Genomic DNA, 14,343 nt, shown 5'->3' with positions numbered 1-14,343 from the left:
ATAATTTTTTTTATTCAAAGATACTCATTACCTTCTTATATGTCGTTTCGTGCTTCTGAAAAATACATTGCAAACGTATTAAAAATTACGAACGCTAAAAGCAAACTAATAGAAATTGATTTGTCTTCGTTAGCTTCTAATATTCCGTGAATATAAAAGTTTTTTAAGGGATAGCCGAGTGAAGATACTTCGTTATGGATGGAAATTCCGTAGATAAGGAATGTCTATTCGTTAAAATTATGGAAAAAATCTTCGTACACTCTCTGGTATATTAAGAACGCGTTTTTATATTCCTCTAAATGTCGTCGAAATTCTTCAAGGCAGAATATATTTCATTATGAATGATAATTCTACCGGTAGGAGATGTATATTCATTAAAATTATGGAAAAGAATCCTTTAGAGATTTCCTTCCGCGAAGAACACGCTCTTATATTCCGTTAAACGCTGTTGGAATTAAGCATTCCCTGTGAAGCACCGCTCTAGGACCAGAAATTTTGTTTCTCCCATTCGAACCTGTTGCTCCTCTTTTCTCTCTAGCTGGCAACAGAAAACTGCGAAGCGGTTGGCCTGAAAAACCCCCTGACGAGAAGAGTTGCTTTACGATTATCACAATCGTTCCGCGAAAGTCGTGAAAGCTCTGTCGTTGCGTTAGATTCAACATTGATGACTTGGCCGAGCAACAGACGCGCGACTATGAACATATTAAATTCCACGATGCGCCTCTATTAAGCAACGACCCTAATTTTACTCGCGATAACTCTATTGGAGGGACGATAATTCACTTGCCAAGTTGCGTAATCGTAAACTTTTATCATAGTTGCCGCGTAGCGTGTTTATTCGAGAGACACGAAGCGGCTGGTGGCACTCGAAGTTGTTTCAAGCTTCATTTTCATCTTCTGCTCGCGATTCTCAACGAGGATTGCGTAAAACATCTGGTCGCAAATGATCGCGTAAATTGTTTTCGCGATAAACACGGGTAAATGGTATCGACGGCGAAACGAAATATTAACAATTTACCAGATCACGTTTGGTAATCTAATTTCCGCGATCGCTGACCGAAATGTCAAATACCGCGTAACAATATTTGCCCCGTGGAAAATAAATTAATACGACGAGAAGGGCACGCGTAGCGATTTTCACGGTTAAACGGAGCATCAAGCGAGGGGACAAAATGCTATAGGAACGTATCACTCAATGGAATTGCCGATTTCACGCTAAATATTTTAATAATTACTTGGTACCTTGGCTGCTATTGACGCATACGTTGCGTTGCTTTGGTCGTCTGGCTAAAACGGTTGATTCTACTATTGCGGACTTCTCTACGTATCGCGACAAGGTGATTTGAAAAGACGAAGAAAACAATGGACAGCGTGTTGAAAGAAACGAACGACGTCTCCCACTAGCAACTTTCCCTCGAGGGCGACTAGCATCTTTTTCTAACCACCGATATGGAGATTGACCAATTAGCAGCAACGCCAATTTCCCTTACTTTCTGAACGAAGGCTATCCTCGACGAATCCGATGATCTCGTGTCCTTAGACACACCCTATTATAGATTTCCTCTGTGGCATCATCCGGACGAAAATTCATTCTCTCTCGCGATCTCATCGACGAAAAGAGTAACCCCTTACCACCAGTGAATATTACGCGTCCGACTTAGATTTTGTGAGCACGTTCATCTATCATTCCGTCGACCGCGGATTCGTTATTGAACCTAGGATCATTGTCATTAGTTTCTCGAGTATCTAATTATCACGGTTACTTATCCGGTTCTATGATAATCGTATTTGCACTAGTCAATGTCTTCTCTATTGCATAACGACAACGTGTAATCCAAACGAAGATTCGTTTCACGCCCCTAACCCTAATTCTAATGTAAACCCGACATACTATTCTACGTTTATTATTACGAGAAATGTAAGAATCGAAGTACGGACGCGACTAAATTCAAATTCTTCAAATTTATGCTACTATGATATGTCCATGTAGCAATATCGGGAAATAGGGAAGTCTATGCAGGAAAAATAGGATATCGAACGACATACGTGGCATGTCATCGACTTCAAATGGATTGATCAAGGCACAGAATCGTCATTAAAACAGTTCGACCTAGAACAACTTCTCCTAAATGCTTTCCAATAGAAATATTACGAAGACGTAATATACTTTCCACCCCATATACTACCCTCGTAAAATATCAACACACGCAGAAGTAACTAACCAAAACCATCATCAACGTAATTAGCGGCAACGTACGCTCGATCACCGACGATCATCCAATCCACTTATAGCAAGCGTTCACGGTTCCAGTGGCGAGCTAACAGCCATCCATGTGGTCGGCGTGTTCCTACGACGGGGTTATTTTATGGGGTGCACGATGGCAGTCTGCGTGGCGACGCTGTAGGTCGATACAGAGAACCGCGGTTGGTTAGTGTTGCCTGGTGAAACTGTGGGAAGAGAAGCACTCGTGAATCTACTTCGAAAAGAAACAAAGGGATGACGACACGATGCTTGTATCGAGAGGTTATTGCGCGACGCAACCCCTCGACGTACGCAACTGAATTGTAATTGCCGTTTCGCTAAAAAAGCCGCGGAAACGTTTCTATTACGCGCCCGGTCGTAGCCATTCTCGTCGACGTACAGCCACGTTTTTGTTTCCTTGTTGATTGAAAATTTCCAAACTAGAAAATTCGCTGCGGGCCGCGCCGATAAAGGAGATCCACCCCCAACGTTGTTCCGTCGAAAAAAACACTCGCGACCCAGTTCGTGAGAGTTTTTCCAGAGAACCGATCAGATACAATTAGGGGTGGGTTTTTGTCGGCACTTTATAGGAAATTCTTTTTTCTTTTTTTTTTCTTTTTTGGTTATTGGCCCCTTGACATCGAATTTCTTGCCGTGTATGGATTATTCCTTTATATGCAGTAATACATATATATTTATGCATTGTAAAATGTATTTTATTCGTTCCTTGAGCTATCAATCTAATAATACAATTATTTATTCTTGAATCATCCGAGCCTTTTACCTTTCTGCTAACATATATGGGCATTGAAATTTTTCATTAAAAATTTTTGTTTCTTTAAAAATGTTCCTATTTTCGCCCATTATTGACACTTCGAATCGGAGCTTTTATACTCGGTAGTAGGAAAACTGTTTGCTGAAAGCTACAGTCGTTAAAGTCAATGTAGCACGTGAATCAGGTTACCTAATAGTACCGTATGCAGACCTTTTTAGTCGGTTGAAAAAAGCAATCGATTTTTCTAGTCCAACGTTTCCCATTAAACCCCTAGAGTAACGTAGTCGTCGCCGGCGTATGCCAGAATTTCGTTAACCTACCTGAGGAGCCATCGGTTCCAATATCCGATTTTAATGGTCTCCGAAGGGCCTGCGTAGGGCAATTTATAAAGTTTCAAGCCACGTTATGGAGAGTAATGGATCGTTAGTCTCATGGTGGATGCTAGAATCACGTGGAGCAGTGACGTTTATGCAGATCGATGTCGTGCTCCCTGACAACTACTTTGTCTCGAGACCTCTTAGCGAAACAATTAAACAAAATTAACCAATTTGTAACGGGTTAATTTTCGCTATCACACACTAAGCTTGTAAAATAATTATTACATCGCGCATGTATGTTCAAAGTGTTACGCAACTCGGATAAATTTTTTAGGAAAAGCGAAAAACTGTTGGCAAGCACAAAACAATTATTTGCTAAACGTATAACGTCGACGACAGCGATAGACTGTAAAAAACGATGGTCAGATATTATTTTCGAAATTTTCCAGTCTTAACTCTTCGCATCACCCCTTGATACTTTTTATGTTTTCTCAACATAAATTGACTTATTTTGTATTGTGATGAGTTAAGGTCTGTGATATGTAGTACATGTTTTGCGTGGAATGAGTAACGCGAGAAAGCTAAAACGTTTGAAAGCACATTTGAAAATCTAGTGCAGCGATAACACGAACGTAATTGAAGAAAGAACGCGAGAGGATGGCTCGTCGATCGAGGCAATAGCGGGAACGTTTGTCCGTCGGACACGATATCCAAAATCGCAATCTTCAAGGCCCTTTGCGAGACCTACAAGTACCAATATCGAGTTTCATGGACTTGTAAGGGCCTCTACATGACCCGAATGTACCGTAGCCCGGAGCTCGCCTAAATTTTCCCCCGATGTTTCTGTAGCTCCGTTATTAAAATATGCTTGCCTCTCTGACGTAGAATTTCAGCAGTCGACATTTTCACAAAATTCCTCCCTTTATCTGCGACGTGTCATCCAAGAAAATATCCGTTTTGATGGAAAAAGTAATATCGAATTTTCTAACGAAATGCTTTTCATCGTTCTTTGTTGAGAAATATTTAATGAATATTCTAAAAACCCAACATTCTCGTGTTTGATCTAAAGAGTATCGCAACTTATCTACGGATAATCCCTATATTACTTACGTAACGATCGGTTTTAAAAGTTCTACAACACTCTCAGGTTTCATAAAATCATCCATCAAAGTTGTCGGATCACTCGAACTTCGTCGAGTAACTTCACTCTATTTTCAATCCACCGTCGAGCAGCCGACGTGCAAATAAGGTTAAGACGTCACCTCTTCGTCATTAATGAACTTAACTCTCGAAACTCGTAAATTATCCAAAACACGTATCTTCGGTTCTTTTCCTCTTCTTTTCTCCTTTCTCTCTTCTTTTTTTTTTTTTTTTTTTTTTTTTTTTAATCGATCGTATACGTCGATTTATTCGAGCCTCGGAGTGGCAACTGTGCGCGTGACAATTTTCATGGACTCTCGAAAATTATCGTCGGTAACCATGACGCGTTCCTGAAACTTCTCGGCGGAAAGGACAAATCGATACGCTATCGCGCCACGCGGAATTCATGTAACGTACGTCGGGGCCAGCAGGTAATAACATCCTTAAATCGGGAGAGTCGATCGTTCGGAAGATGAGTTCTGATGCAGGAGATGAAGAAGAGAATCTCTATTCGTATCAACCAGCGGTAGAAAGTTTCCTTGCAGAGATTCGTAAAATGTAGATGGATGAGCGTGATCCATAAAAATTATAGATTGAAGTGTATTCGTCCATGTTGATCTAAAACTATGAACGATTAGTGTATAGAATTCCATTAACGAACGAAGGAGATCAGAACGAAACATCGGATCAAATCGTTTATATACAAGCAAGTTTTTATCTTTACACCTTCTATGAAAAATTACGAATTCGTCTACCGAACGAATAATATTAACGTAGATTTCCTATTAATGCTACTAAATATCAATGCCCTCCGCGATCTTCTACTTCGTTCACCACTTCCGGTGTGAACGAGCAACGTTCGAAATAGCCTGAGCCTGACGTCACCGACCGATTATTTGCTCAGCAGGTAATAGTTTGTTTTCTCGAGTTGATAATCGGACTGTTTAGTTGTGTAATTCCTCGACTAGTTATGTAATTTATCGTGACCGAATTTATCGAGAACAGAATTTATGAACGCTTATTCACTGTGCTTGGTACTTGGAGTTTGCAAAGGTCTTGGTTGGGGGTGAACGTGAGTTAAATCTTCCCGGTGGTGAAGGATACACGTGCAATGTGTATGGTTCCTTAAATTGTGTCCTGTAGCGTTCTATGTAAATGGTAGAAATGTGAGGTAATCGTAACGTAGGATTACGAAGACTTTAGTTTTGCAGACGATACACGCGTGAAAAATATAAATTTCGCGAGAACAGAAAATTATGAAGAAAAGTATATCCGAGCATAAATTCCACTAAAACGTCTGCTGCGGTGGGTTAACGCTATAAGTAACTACGTTATAAACCATACAGTGATCTTTTAGATGCCTACTTGGCATCTGCAAGTACATAAGATAGATGTGTTCAAGCAGCCAGTCAAGTGACTTTGATTCAACAGCAAACCGTTCCTCCTCCAGACTTTATTCCTTTACTGTTGTACATAGATACTTCTCTTCTTCCTAATACATCGTTCCCTTTCTTATTTATCTACAAACTAGTATCGTAATTACTATTACTATCATTAAAATCATTTCATTCTATCTTTATTCAAATCTTATTTCATTCGTTAGATCTCAATGAAATTTACTCATAGAAAAATATGAACAAAGCAAACAGCAATTATTCGCCGACTCGTTTTATCTAAATGCATAGACGCATAATATCGTAGAATAGAAACGACGTCTATTTCAATATCTGTGTCATCTCGTACCGATAGAACCGAATATCAACGAAATATCAAATTCAAATTCACCTAGTGGAAGAAAAAATCATAGAGGAGGAGAAAAAATTGAGAGGAAAGACGGGGTGCGATGGCGGTTTAACGGCCGGAAGCTTCTTTCCATCCGGGACGCAGTGAAATTTGTGCGGCAGGACGCCTCGCGGTGGAGGGTCTCTTTTCCGAATGAAGATGCATCGTCCTCGACGGGGTGCGCATCGGTGCGTCGAGTGTCGGCACACGATATCGAATATTCGAAATCAATATAAGTTACGGCAGGCTACCGTTGCTATCCCCTCGATACAGCTACCGTGTACATCGCCACTGCTGTCCCGTCTCACACCCACGTGTCCAAACTGTGCACGTAATGCGGTTTAATATAGACCGACCAATTGTATACGCTTGGTTTCGGCGAAGAGGCCGTGAGATTGTATCCGGAGACGACAGATGACAACGGATCGAGGGAAAACAAACGATAGGTTCACGTGCGAGGGCTCTACCCTTGGGCAGAGTCCGGAAATGGCGGCATTTTGGAGAAAGAAAGAAATTGTGAGAATATTTGTAATCTTTTAACGTTAGCACTACCGCACCAGACGTAATGGCTATAAATACACAAGTATCTGTGGTAATATTAATCTTTGCTTTTAACGAAACAGAAATACGATTGTAAATATTTAATCTTCGATGCTAATTGATTATGAAAATATATTTAGGTGTCTGTTAAAAATTGGTAATTCTAGCGTTCGTGTTTATTTGTTCGGAATCTTAGAAACTCTGAATAAAGAAGATAAATGACAACTTATTAATAATTGATTTTGTAATACGAATGAATCTAGTCGCACGAGTGTAAAGCTAATCTTTGTAGTATAAAGTTCATATTACTTATACGTATGACCTGTGCTCTCTTTATTTTTTATATCGGTCTGCGATTTTAACCGATCGAAGGGTTTCTCTGCCGCAAGAAATTTGAGATTTAACGGAGCACGTTCTCCGTCACGATGAAGGAAATTGAAATCCTTTGGGGACATTCTAACCAGCAGAAACCACCGTTGCAACTTTGTCCTCGGGGACTACAATTCCCTTTAAACCACAGTGGACCACGAGTTTCTTGCAATTTTTGGTAAAGTTAACCTTCAGGAATCAGAGTTTCATTCTGATCCTTTGCGGCCATGGATTCTTCCTAATCCCCGGAGACCACTGTTGTTCCTGTAACGTTCGAATTCTGCTAGAAGCCGCCCTGGAACTGTCAAAATCTTGCCTGTCTCTGGGACTGCGAGAGGATCTCCAGGATCTTTGACTATCCAATTTGAAACCGGTCGCAACGAGTTCTTGGGAACTGAAGTTGACAGTGGCAGATTTCAGTATTACACAACTAGTTCCTTGTTTCGCGAATTTCTGACGACCTGACATCTCCAAAAGGGAATCGCTGAGGAAATTGATTAACCCGAGGCGCGTTACGTAGAAACGGGTCGTCTGTCTGTTAGCTTCGATAACTTATTCAAGATTCATTCGATGCCGCGTTCCGGTCGAGGAGACTCGACCGTAGATTCAATTTCGTGCAATTTCGCTGGAGAATCTGATCGCACCGATGCACCAGGGAATCCTCGATGCCACGAATAAATGAATTTTCCAATTGTTGCGCGACACTACCCTTTGAGAATAAAACAAAAAATAAAAAAAGAAATGGAGACGTACAGACCAGCTCACAATTATAAGGACACCTGCTGGTATTGTACGGAACATCATTGTTGATCCAAATCGTCGAGGAAACAATTAATTGGCTAGAATTTCGTGTCTTGTATAACGTAACGATCTAAGATATATGACGACAAACTGTGAACATCATTTACGAGAATCTTTGAATAATATAATGAATTACTGATCGTTCCTTTGAGAAACCAAACCGATCAACTTAAACATTTAAGGCATGATCGCTGTCCCTCGCTGCCAAACTATCAGGCCCAAAATTAACTCAACCTACGTCTCAGCAAAGCTACACTAAAGATAGATTTAGGGTGCGTTATATCGCAGCCCTATTGGTAGCCTTTCGTATCAGAAAGTTTAAATTAAAACGAAACTGATACTCTAAACACATTGTTAAATCTATTTAGACGTTTAATATTTAAAAGAATTAGATAGAGTAACTTTCAAGCTTTCCTTCAAAGTACAAAAGCGCGCATAATAGACTTAGTCTGTGACGTTGCACGACGCGACGTTCCCGACGGATGCAAACAATTTACTAACGTTGTTTGTCTCTGTCTTACTAACGTTGGTTGTCTCAGCTGAGAGTTAAAAGTAAGACTTAAACCTAAAACTTAGAAGCATCATGTATCATCGTCATGCAGCTCCAAGAAAACGATTACACGAATTTTGATAAATTTAAGAGTAAGCATATGTTACGTAACTTCGATTTTTCTCGCAGAACGATTACACAGATCGTTGCGAAGATTATTGAAATTAATTAAATAAATCTAGGATGTACCCATTTGGTTAACCAAAAAACTCTGAAAAGAATTTTGGATCATCTGGAATGGACTATATTAAAGTAGTTCTTAGCTTGATATCGTTTCTGAAATAGTAATACTCGGAAATGTTAATATGTACATCGTATTACGAATAATAATTTATTACTAATATTGAAATTAATATTCTATTAGTTCTTTAATATCTACAGTAGTATCTCGAAATATTAATATTGTGAAAACGATATCAATTACCAGGATCCACCACGGGGGGAGGTGACTACGCTCGGATCCCATTATGTATCATAAATTAGTAATTCTATTTATCGATAAAATATCTACTCTACGTTATAACAGATTTTGTTTGTTTTAATCTAACGCATAATTGAAGAGGAGGAATTGAATGGATCACGTAAAAGGTTCTTAAACCTTAAGCGAAATTTCTTAATTTTCCATTTGAAGATATTCAGAGTTGTAGTATATCCGATTCGAATATCACTCTACATGTATTCGCGCAAGATTAAAGATCATTATCGAAATATAGCGTGCGAATTAGTATTATCTATTCGTCAAATATGCATCTATTTTTAGGGCGCAGTATTATATTTTATTATTATTAATTATAATTAATATCTAATTTATCAAAGGAAATAAGATACAGCACGTAGAAAATTGTTAAGGACATTTGACGCGTTATATTTGATTGTCAAATAATTTCGTTAATAATTATGTTTTCGAAATCGGAGAATACTATAAATTGTGACAAGGAAGCGAAATTCAATAAGACAGAAATAAAATTAGAAAATGGCTCTGTCGGGTTTATACATGAGGGTAGAGAAAGAGATACCTTTGAAACGTCTTTCAATAGCAGTATATTGAAAATTATTATTTAGTGAAGTGTGCGGTAGAACTCGTGGGAGTTATACTCGTATGTGAACGCAAATAGTCATATTTGAACAGCGAACTCATCACCAATAGTACCAAACCATTCGACTTATCGATGGTAGCACGCACGGTTGGATGACTAAATCTCGTTGATTTGATTGCATTTGCTTTCTCAAATCTACGAACACGATTTGATTCCATCCGTAGTCACTCAATAGCTACACATTGTATCGGCAATGATTTCATTTGAAGTAATCAAATAAAAACTTATACCCGTGTTTAAAATTGAAAAATAATATGAAATAGAAATAAAATATCGTTTGAAAGATTTCAAGGGCTTAGTTAATATTAGATGAAAAGAAACAGATGATTAATTTAATTATTACGAATTGATGATACAGTTGTCGTAAATCAACGTTATATCTGTTATGAATTAGTAGTATCGTTATTGTTAGTTAATGGCAATTAATAATAAATTAATATTAAGTGGTTATGAATTAATTGTTTAAATGATATAAATCAATGACTTAAATTTTGTAAATTGTTAGCTCGGACAATATAAATAAATAGTTTAATTGTTACAAATTAATATTTATATTCTTAAGACATAAGCGCGATCAAGCCAACTGACTACAATCGTCGCAGTGTTATAAATTGTAGAGAGCGCGAGAGACACCGATCTTTTTCAAAATTGGTACTTCAGAACGTGAGACACAAAGTCCCATTTTTAATGTCGCATTTGCCCTACCCTTAGTCAGTGCTAATATTTATGAACCGAGCTGTATCTAACCATTCGGTTCGATCGGTTAAGAAAAAGTTTTGCTTTTTATCGACCGGAAAAAAATTGGGAGTATGTATAACTAATTGAAAATTCTTTTTTCTTACAGGATCGAGCGCACACAAAAACGACGCGACAGGAAATGGAAGGCCGGCTCCCCTTTTGGCGGAACCCAGATACGGCGCCGCGCCCCAACCATACGGTAAGTATACCTCACTCTCCCCCCACCCCCTATACGCCCCCTCTCTTCGTTTCTCTCTTTGATAGTCAAATTAAGCGAACTAATTGAGAAAACGGATGGGCCATCGAACGAGGCCGGCTACGTTCGATACTTTTTCATCCGGTGGCGCGCGAAAACGCTGACTTCGTATAATTGGTATAGTAGTAATCCTGGCAGAACTTTTCGAACTGTAATTTTCATTTTACTAGGCAACGAATAGCAATTCGTGAATAGTTCGTTATCGGAATTATTAGGCCAGAAAAATGTGTCGTAATGGTTATTTTTCCAAAGGTCGACGGGAGCGCGTTCAAAGTTTCATCATTTGTAGCGATTTTTATTGTGTTTTTCGCGAATCGAAAGTACAGCGATGCAGGAACGAGATAAAAAGCAATTTGAAACGAAACTCGTCGATTCCTTTTTTGTTCCCTTTCTCATTGGCGTAGATTGTTTTATAGCGAAATGTGAGAGTGCGATGCACTTGAACGGTGCAAATTACATAATTCGTGTCATCGATGGCAGATGGACGTGTTTCCGTTACGGTTTTCGCGAAAATTATTACCGCCATTCGCGACGGAGACCGCAGGAATTTTGACAGAAAATCGATGATGTCGTTGTAGCCGAGTTATGTCGCGATCAAACCAAAGGAATCATAACCGCGAACGAAACCCAATCTCAGGAATCGCGAAGTTCGCTGGAAGAATGGCGGCCAATACGAGAACTTTCGATAACGAAGGAGCCTCGTGTTCAATGGCTCTAAATCTACCAGCGAAAATCGACTACCCTACTCACATTGCTCGCCTATCGAATCATGTTTAAAATCGAATCGAAATGTTCGAGCGAAACCTCGAGTAAATGTGATATGAAATTCGACGTCGAACCATACTGTTCAAAATAAGTGGAGAACTTTGATTTTATGTTTTTCCTTCGATGATCGTATTAAAATTAGCTTTTATTAAAATATCACACAAATAGTATGTGAGTCTATCTTTGTTCTTATTTGATTGTTTATAACAGCGACTCTCTAATTGTTTTGACCAGTATATATAATTATATTTCTACAGTATTCTATAATAATACACATTTTGTAATTACTAGACTGCAGATGTTTATGTAAATCTATAATTTTACGAACACAACGAAAGAGATGAACCGGACGTACTCGTCCGACTTTTCCATGTATGTATAACTATTCTGAAACTTCTTAGGTGAAAAAATAAAATCTCACGCATACGTATTCTTATCCCTTTCTCTCCCATACTTTCAATATTTTATACCTTTTCGCATATCGTATGCATTCTGCGCGTTTGCTGCGCACCTTCCAGCTCCACAAACGCATAAACATCCACAGTCCGGTGATCAAATTATGATCGTATGGAATGTCCTAATTCTAACAAAATTGTCCCAAATTCTCGCCGCGAAGACCAGCTTAAACAGTCGAAGCGATGCAACGCGGCGTAAAAAGGTCGGTTTCCCTCGTTCATTTGATCGTCGACGCGTTAAACGAGCATTCAACGGGAACGATTAATATTTCCTCTTGCCGCGTGATTAATAGGGACGCAACAGTCGCTCGATTTCCATAATTAGCGTACCGTTGAACACGGTACACGTGAGAGAGCGAACGCGCGAGCACACGAACCGCGACACACCGCGTATAATACACGCGAAATGAAATCATCCAGTGCAGAAACAAAGGACAATCAAATATCCTCTCCTCTTCCCCCCGCTGCTTTTGTTCGTAGGATCCACGCCACAGGTAACTTTCCCCCCGGGTGCTGGTCATGATCGTTACGAGGAGAATTTCAATGGACCAGCAACGTATCCGGAACCCTATGTTGAGCGTTACGGTATTAAGAGTGATTTTAGCGGTCGGGAACCTCTACATCCTACGCCACCTCGGCCCGGTTACGTGCCCACCTTGGGACAGACGCCGCCATCGAGCACTCAGGGTTCCGTCATGATGGTTTACGGACTTCAGCCGGACAAAGTCAACACGGACAAGTTATTCAACTTGTTCTGCCTCTACGGAAACGTAACGAAGGTACGATCCGGTTTTCGTGTTAACCCAACATGCTGTTTTTCATCGTTAGACGACGATATCGGTTCAAGTTCGTTGACAGCGATCGAAGAAGGGACGGTTTTGGGGTTTGCGAGTGGAGCAATATGCTTCGTAGTCGCTCGTATCGTATTGGTAGCAACTAGAATAAATTCTTTGATCGTTGGTATCGGGGACAATTAGATTTGAATTGGAACGTCTTTCTTGTTAGGGAAAAATTTGTAAAACGAGTAAATTTTTTGAATAGCGGTGATTTAAATTCTATAATCCAACAAATACAGAGGAAGCTTGAACAAAAATATGCTTGTGATTTCGTAACAGGTGAAGTTCTTGAAGACGAAAGAAGGCTGTGCCATGATCCAGATGGGCGATAACATAGCAGTGGAACGTTGTTTACAAAATCTGAACAACGTGACGATCGGTACAGACGGAAGGCTGCAGCTTGGCTTCTCGAAGCAGGCTTTTCTTTCAGACGTCACTAACCCCTACATTTTGCCTGACAAGACAGCGAGCTTCAAAGATTTCACAGGAAGCAAGAATAACAGGTACAGCTAAACCATCGTATCCCCTGTGATATTCTAAACCTTTAATTCCTTCTCTCCACAATCTCCTATTCTCTTATTCTCGATTTTATCTTTTCATCGATTTTTCTCAACCGATAATTACTCGATCTTTTTTATTCGAGCAATAATCACTAGACAGACTTGTTTGTCCGTTGAGCAAATATTTCTCGAATGTGGCCATCGATTCGCTAAAGAACCTACCACGATTCGAATCGATCTAGATTCTTGTCGCGACGATGAATGAACGTTAACGAGAGATTCTCGATTCTATAGCAGTTAGAGGAACTGTGCGAGCATTTTGCGCGACGAACATGTTTCCTATGGAACGGAACAGCGGTGCAGTGCAATTAACGGCGCTCCTACTTCCGGAGATTCGAAGCTCCTCTTCTCCGATACGTTTAATATTTATTCGATGAGAGCTTAATTGCGACGGCTGATATTGAAATGTACGTGTTTCGGGGCCTAGCATGTTTCGTTGATTGTAAAACTGCCGCTGGGAATATTAATTGCGAGTATCTCGCTTTAAAATACTAGAATTTAGTGGAAATTGCTTTCGATTCATCTGATCCATTGTGTTACACGATGCTGTCGTTTCCATGGGTAATAATCGTTCGTTGCAATAAACAGGCAAACGATGTTTAAGTACGACAGATGTTTAATTACTCTGCTCTAATCGCAGTTGATGGAACTCGTAAATTTATTAAATATAACGTCGCAACGAGCGTAACGTTGAATTAATAACCAAACGTGCGTTTTTCTTTTTGTTTTTGATTCCAGGTTCCTAAATCCAGCAATGGCCAATAAGAATAGAATACAACCACCTTCGAAGATAGTCCATTTTTTCAACACACCCCCAGATTTAACCGAGGAAACCGTGCATCGTGTGTTCGTGGAACGCGGTATCGAGGCTCCAACGACAGTAAAACTGTTCCCCCTTAAATCGGAACGATCGTCGTCCGGCCTTATCGAGTTCAGCAGCGTAGGAATCGCGGTAGCTGCCATCATGGAATGCAATCACACAGCACTGGAAAACAGCAGTAAGTACATACACGAACACCTTTGAAAAAGAACACGTTTTTTCCATTTAGATTCCATTCTCTTTAGAAGAAACCCTGTTAAATTCCTTTTTACAAAACACCAATCCTATCGCACGTAAAAT

At 39.7% G+C, this 14,343-nt stretch overlaps 1 protein-coding gene across 2 annotated transcripts in view; it reads left to right on the top strand.

The window, feature by feature from the left end:
• The window catches only part of LOC117210927 (heterogeneous nuclear ribonucleoprotein L), a 157,608-nt gene that overhangs the window by 137,545 nt on the left and 5,720 nt on the right, over nt 1–14,343 (top strand). For both annotated transcript variants that reach the window (XM_033454382.1, XM_033454381.1), the window contains exons 7-10: nt 10,458–10,550; nt 12,308–12,606; nt 12,943–13,166; nt 13,962–14,221. In XM_033454382.1, coding sequence (XP_033310273.1) covers nt 10,458–10,550; nt 12,308–12,606; nt 12,943–13,166; nt 13,962–14,221 — 876 coding nt within the window. The remainder of the gene's footprint in view (nt 1–10,457; nt 10,551–12,307; nt 12,607–12,942; nt 13,167–13,961; nt 14,222–14,343) is intronic.

Source organism: Bombus bifarius, unplaced genomic scaffold, assembly GCF_011952205.1.
Source record: "Bombus bifarius isolate JDL3187 unplaced genomic scaffold, Bbif_JDL3187 scf7180000008213, whole genome shotgun sequence".
Taxonomy (NCBI): Eukaryota; Metazoa; Arthropoda; class Insecta; order Hymenoptera; family Apidae; genus Bombus; species Bombus bifarius.
Note: the sequence above shows the minus strand (reverse complement) of the source record. Positions and strands in the feature narration are given on the sequence as shown.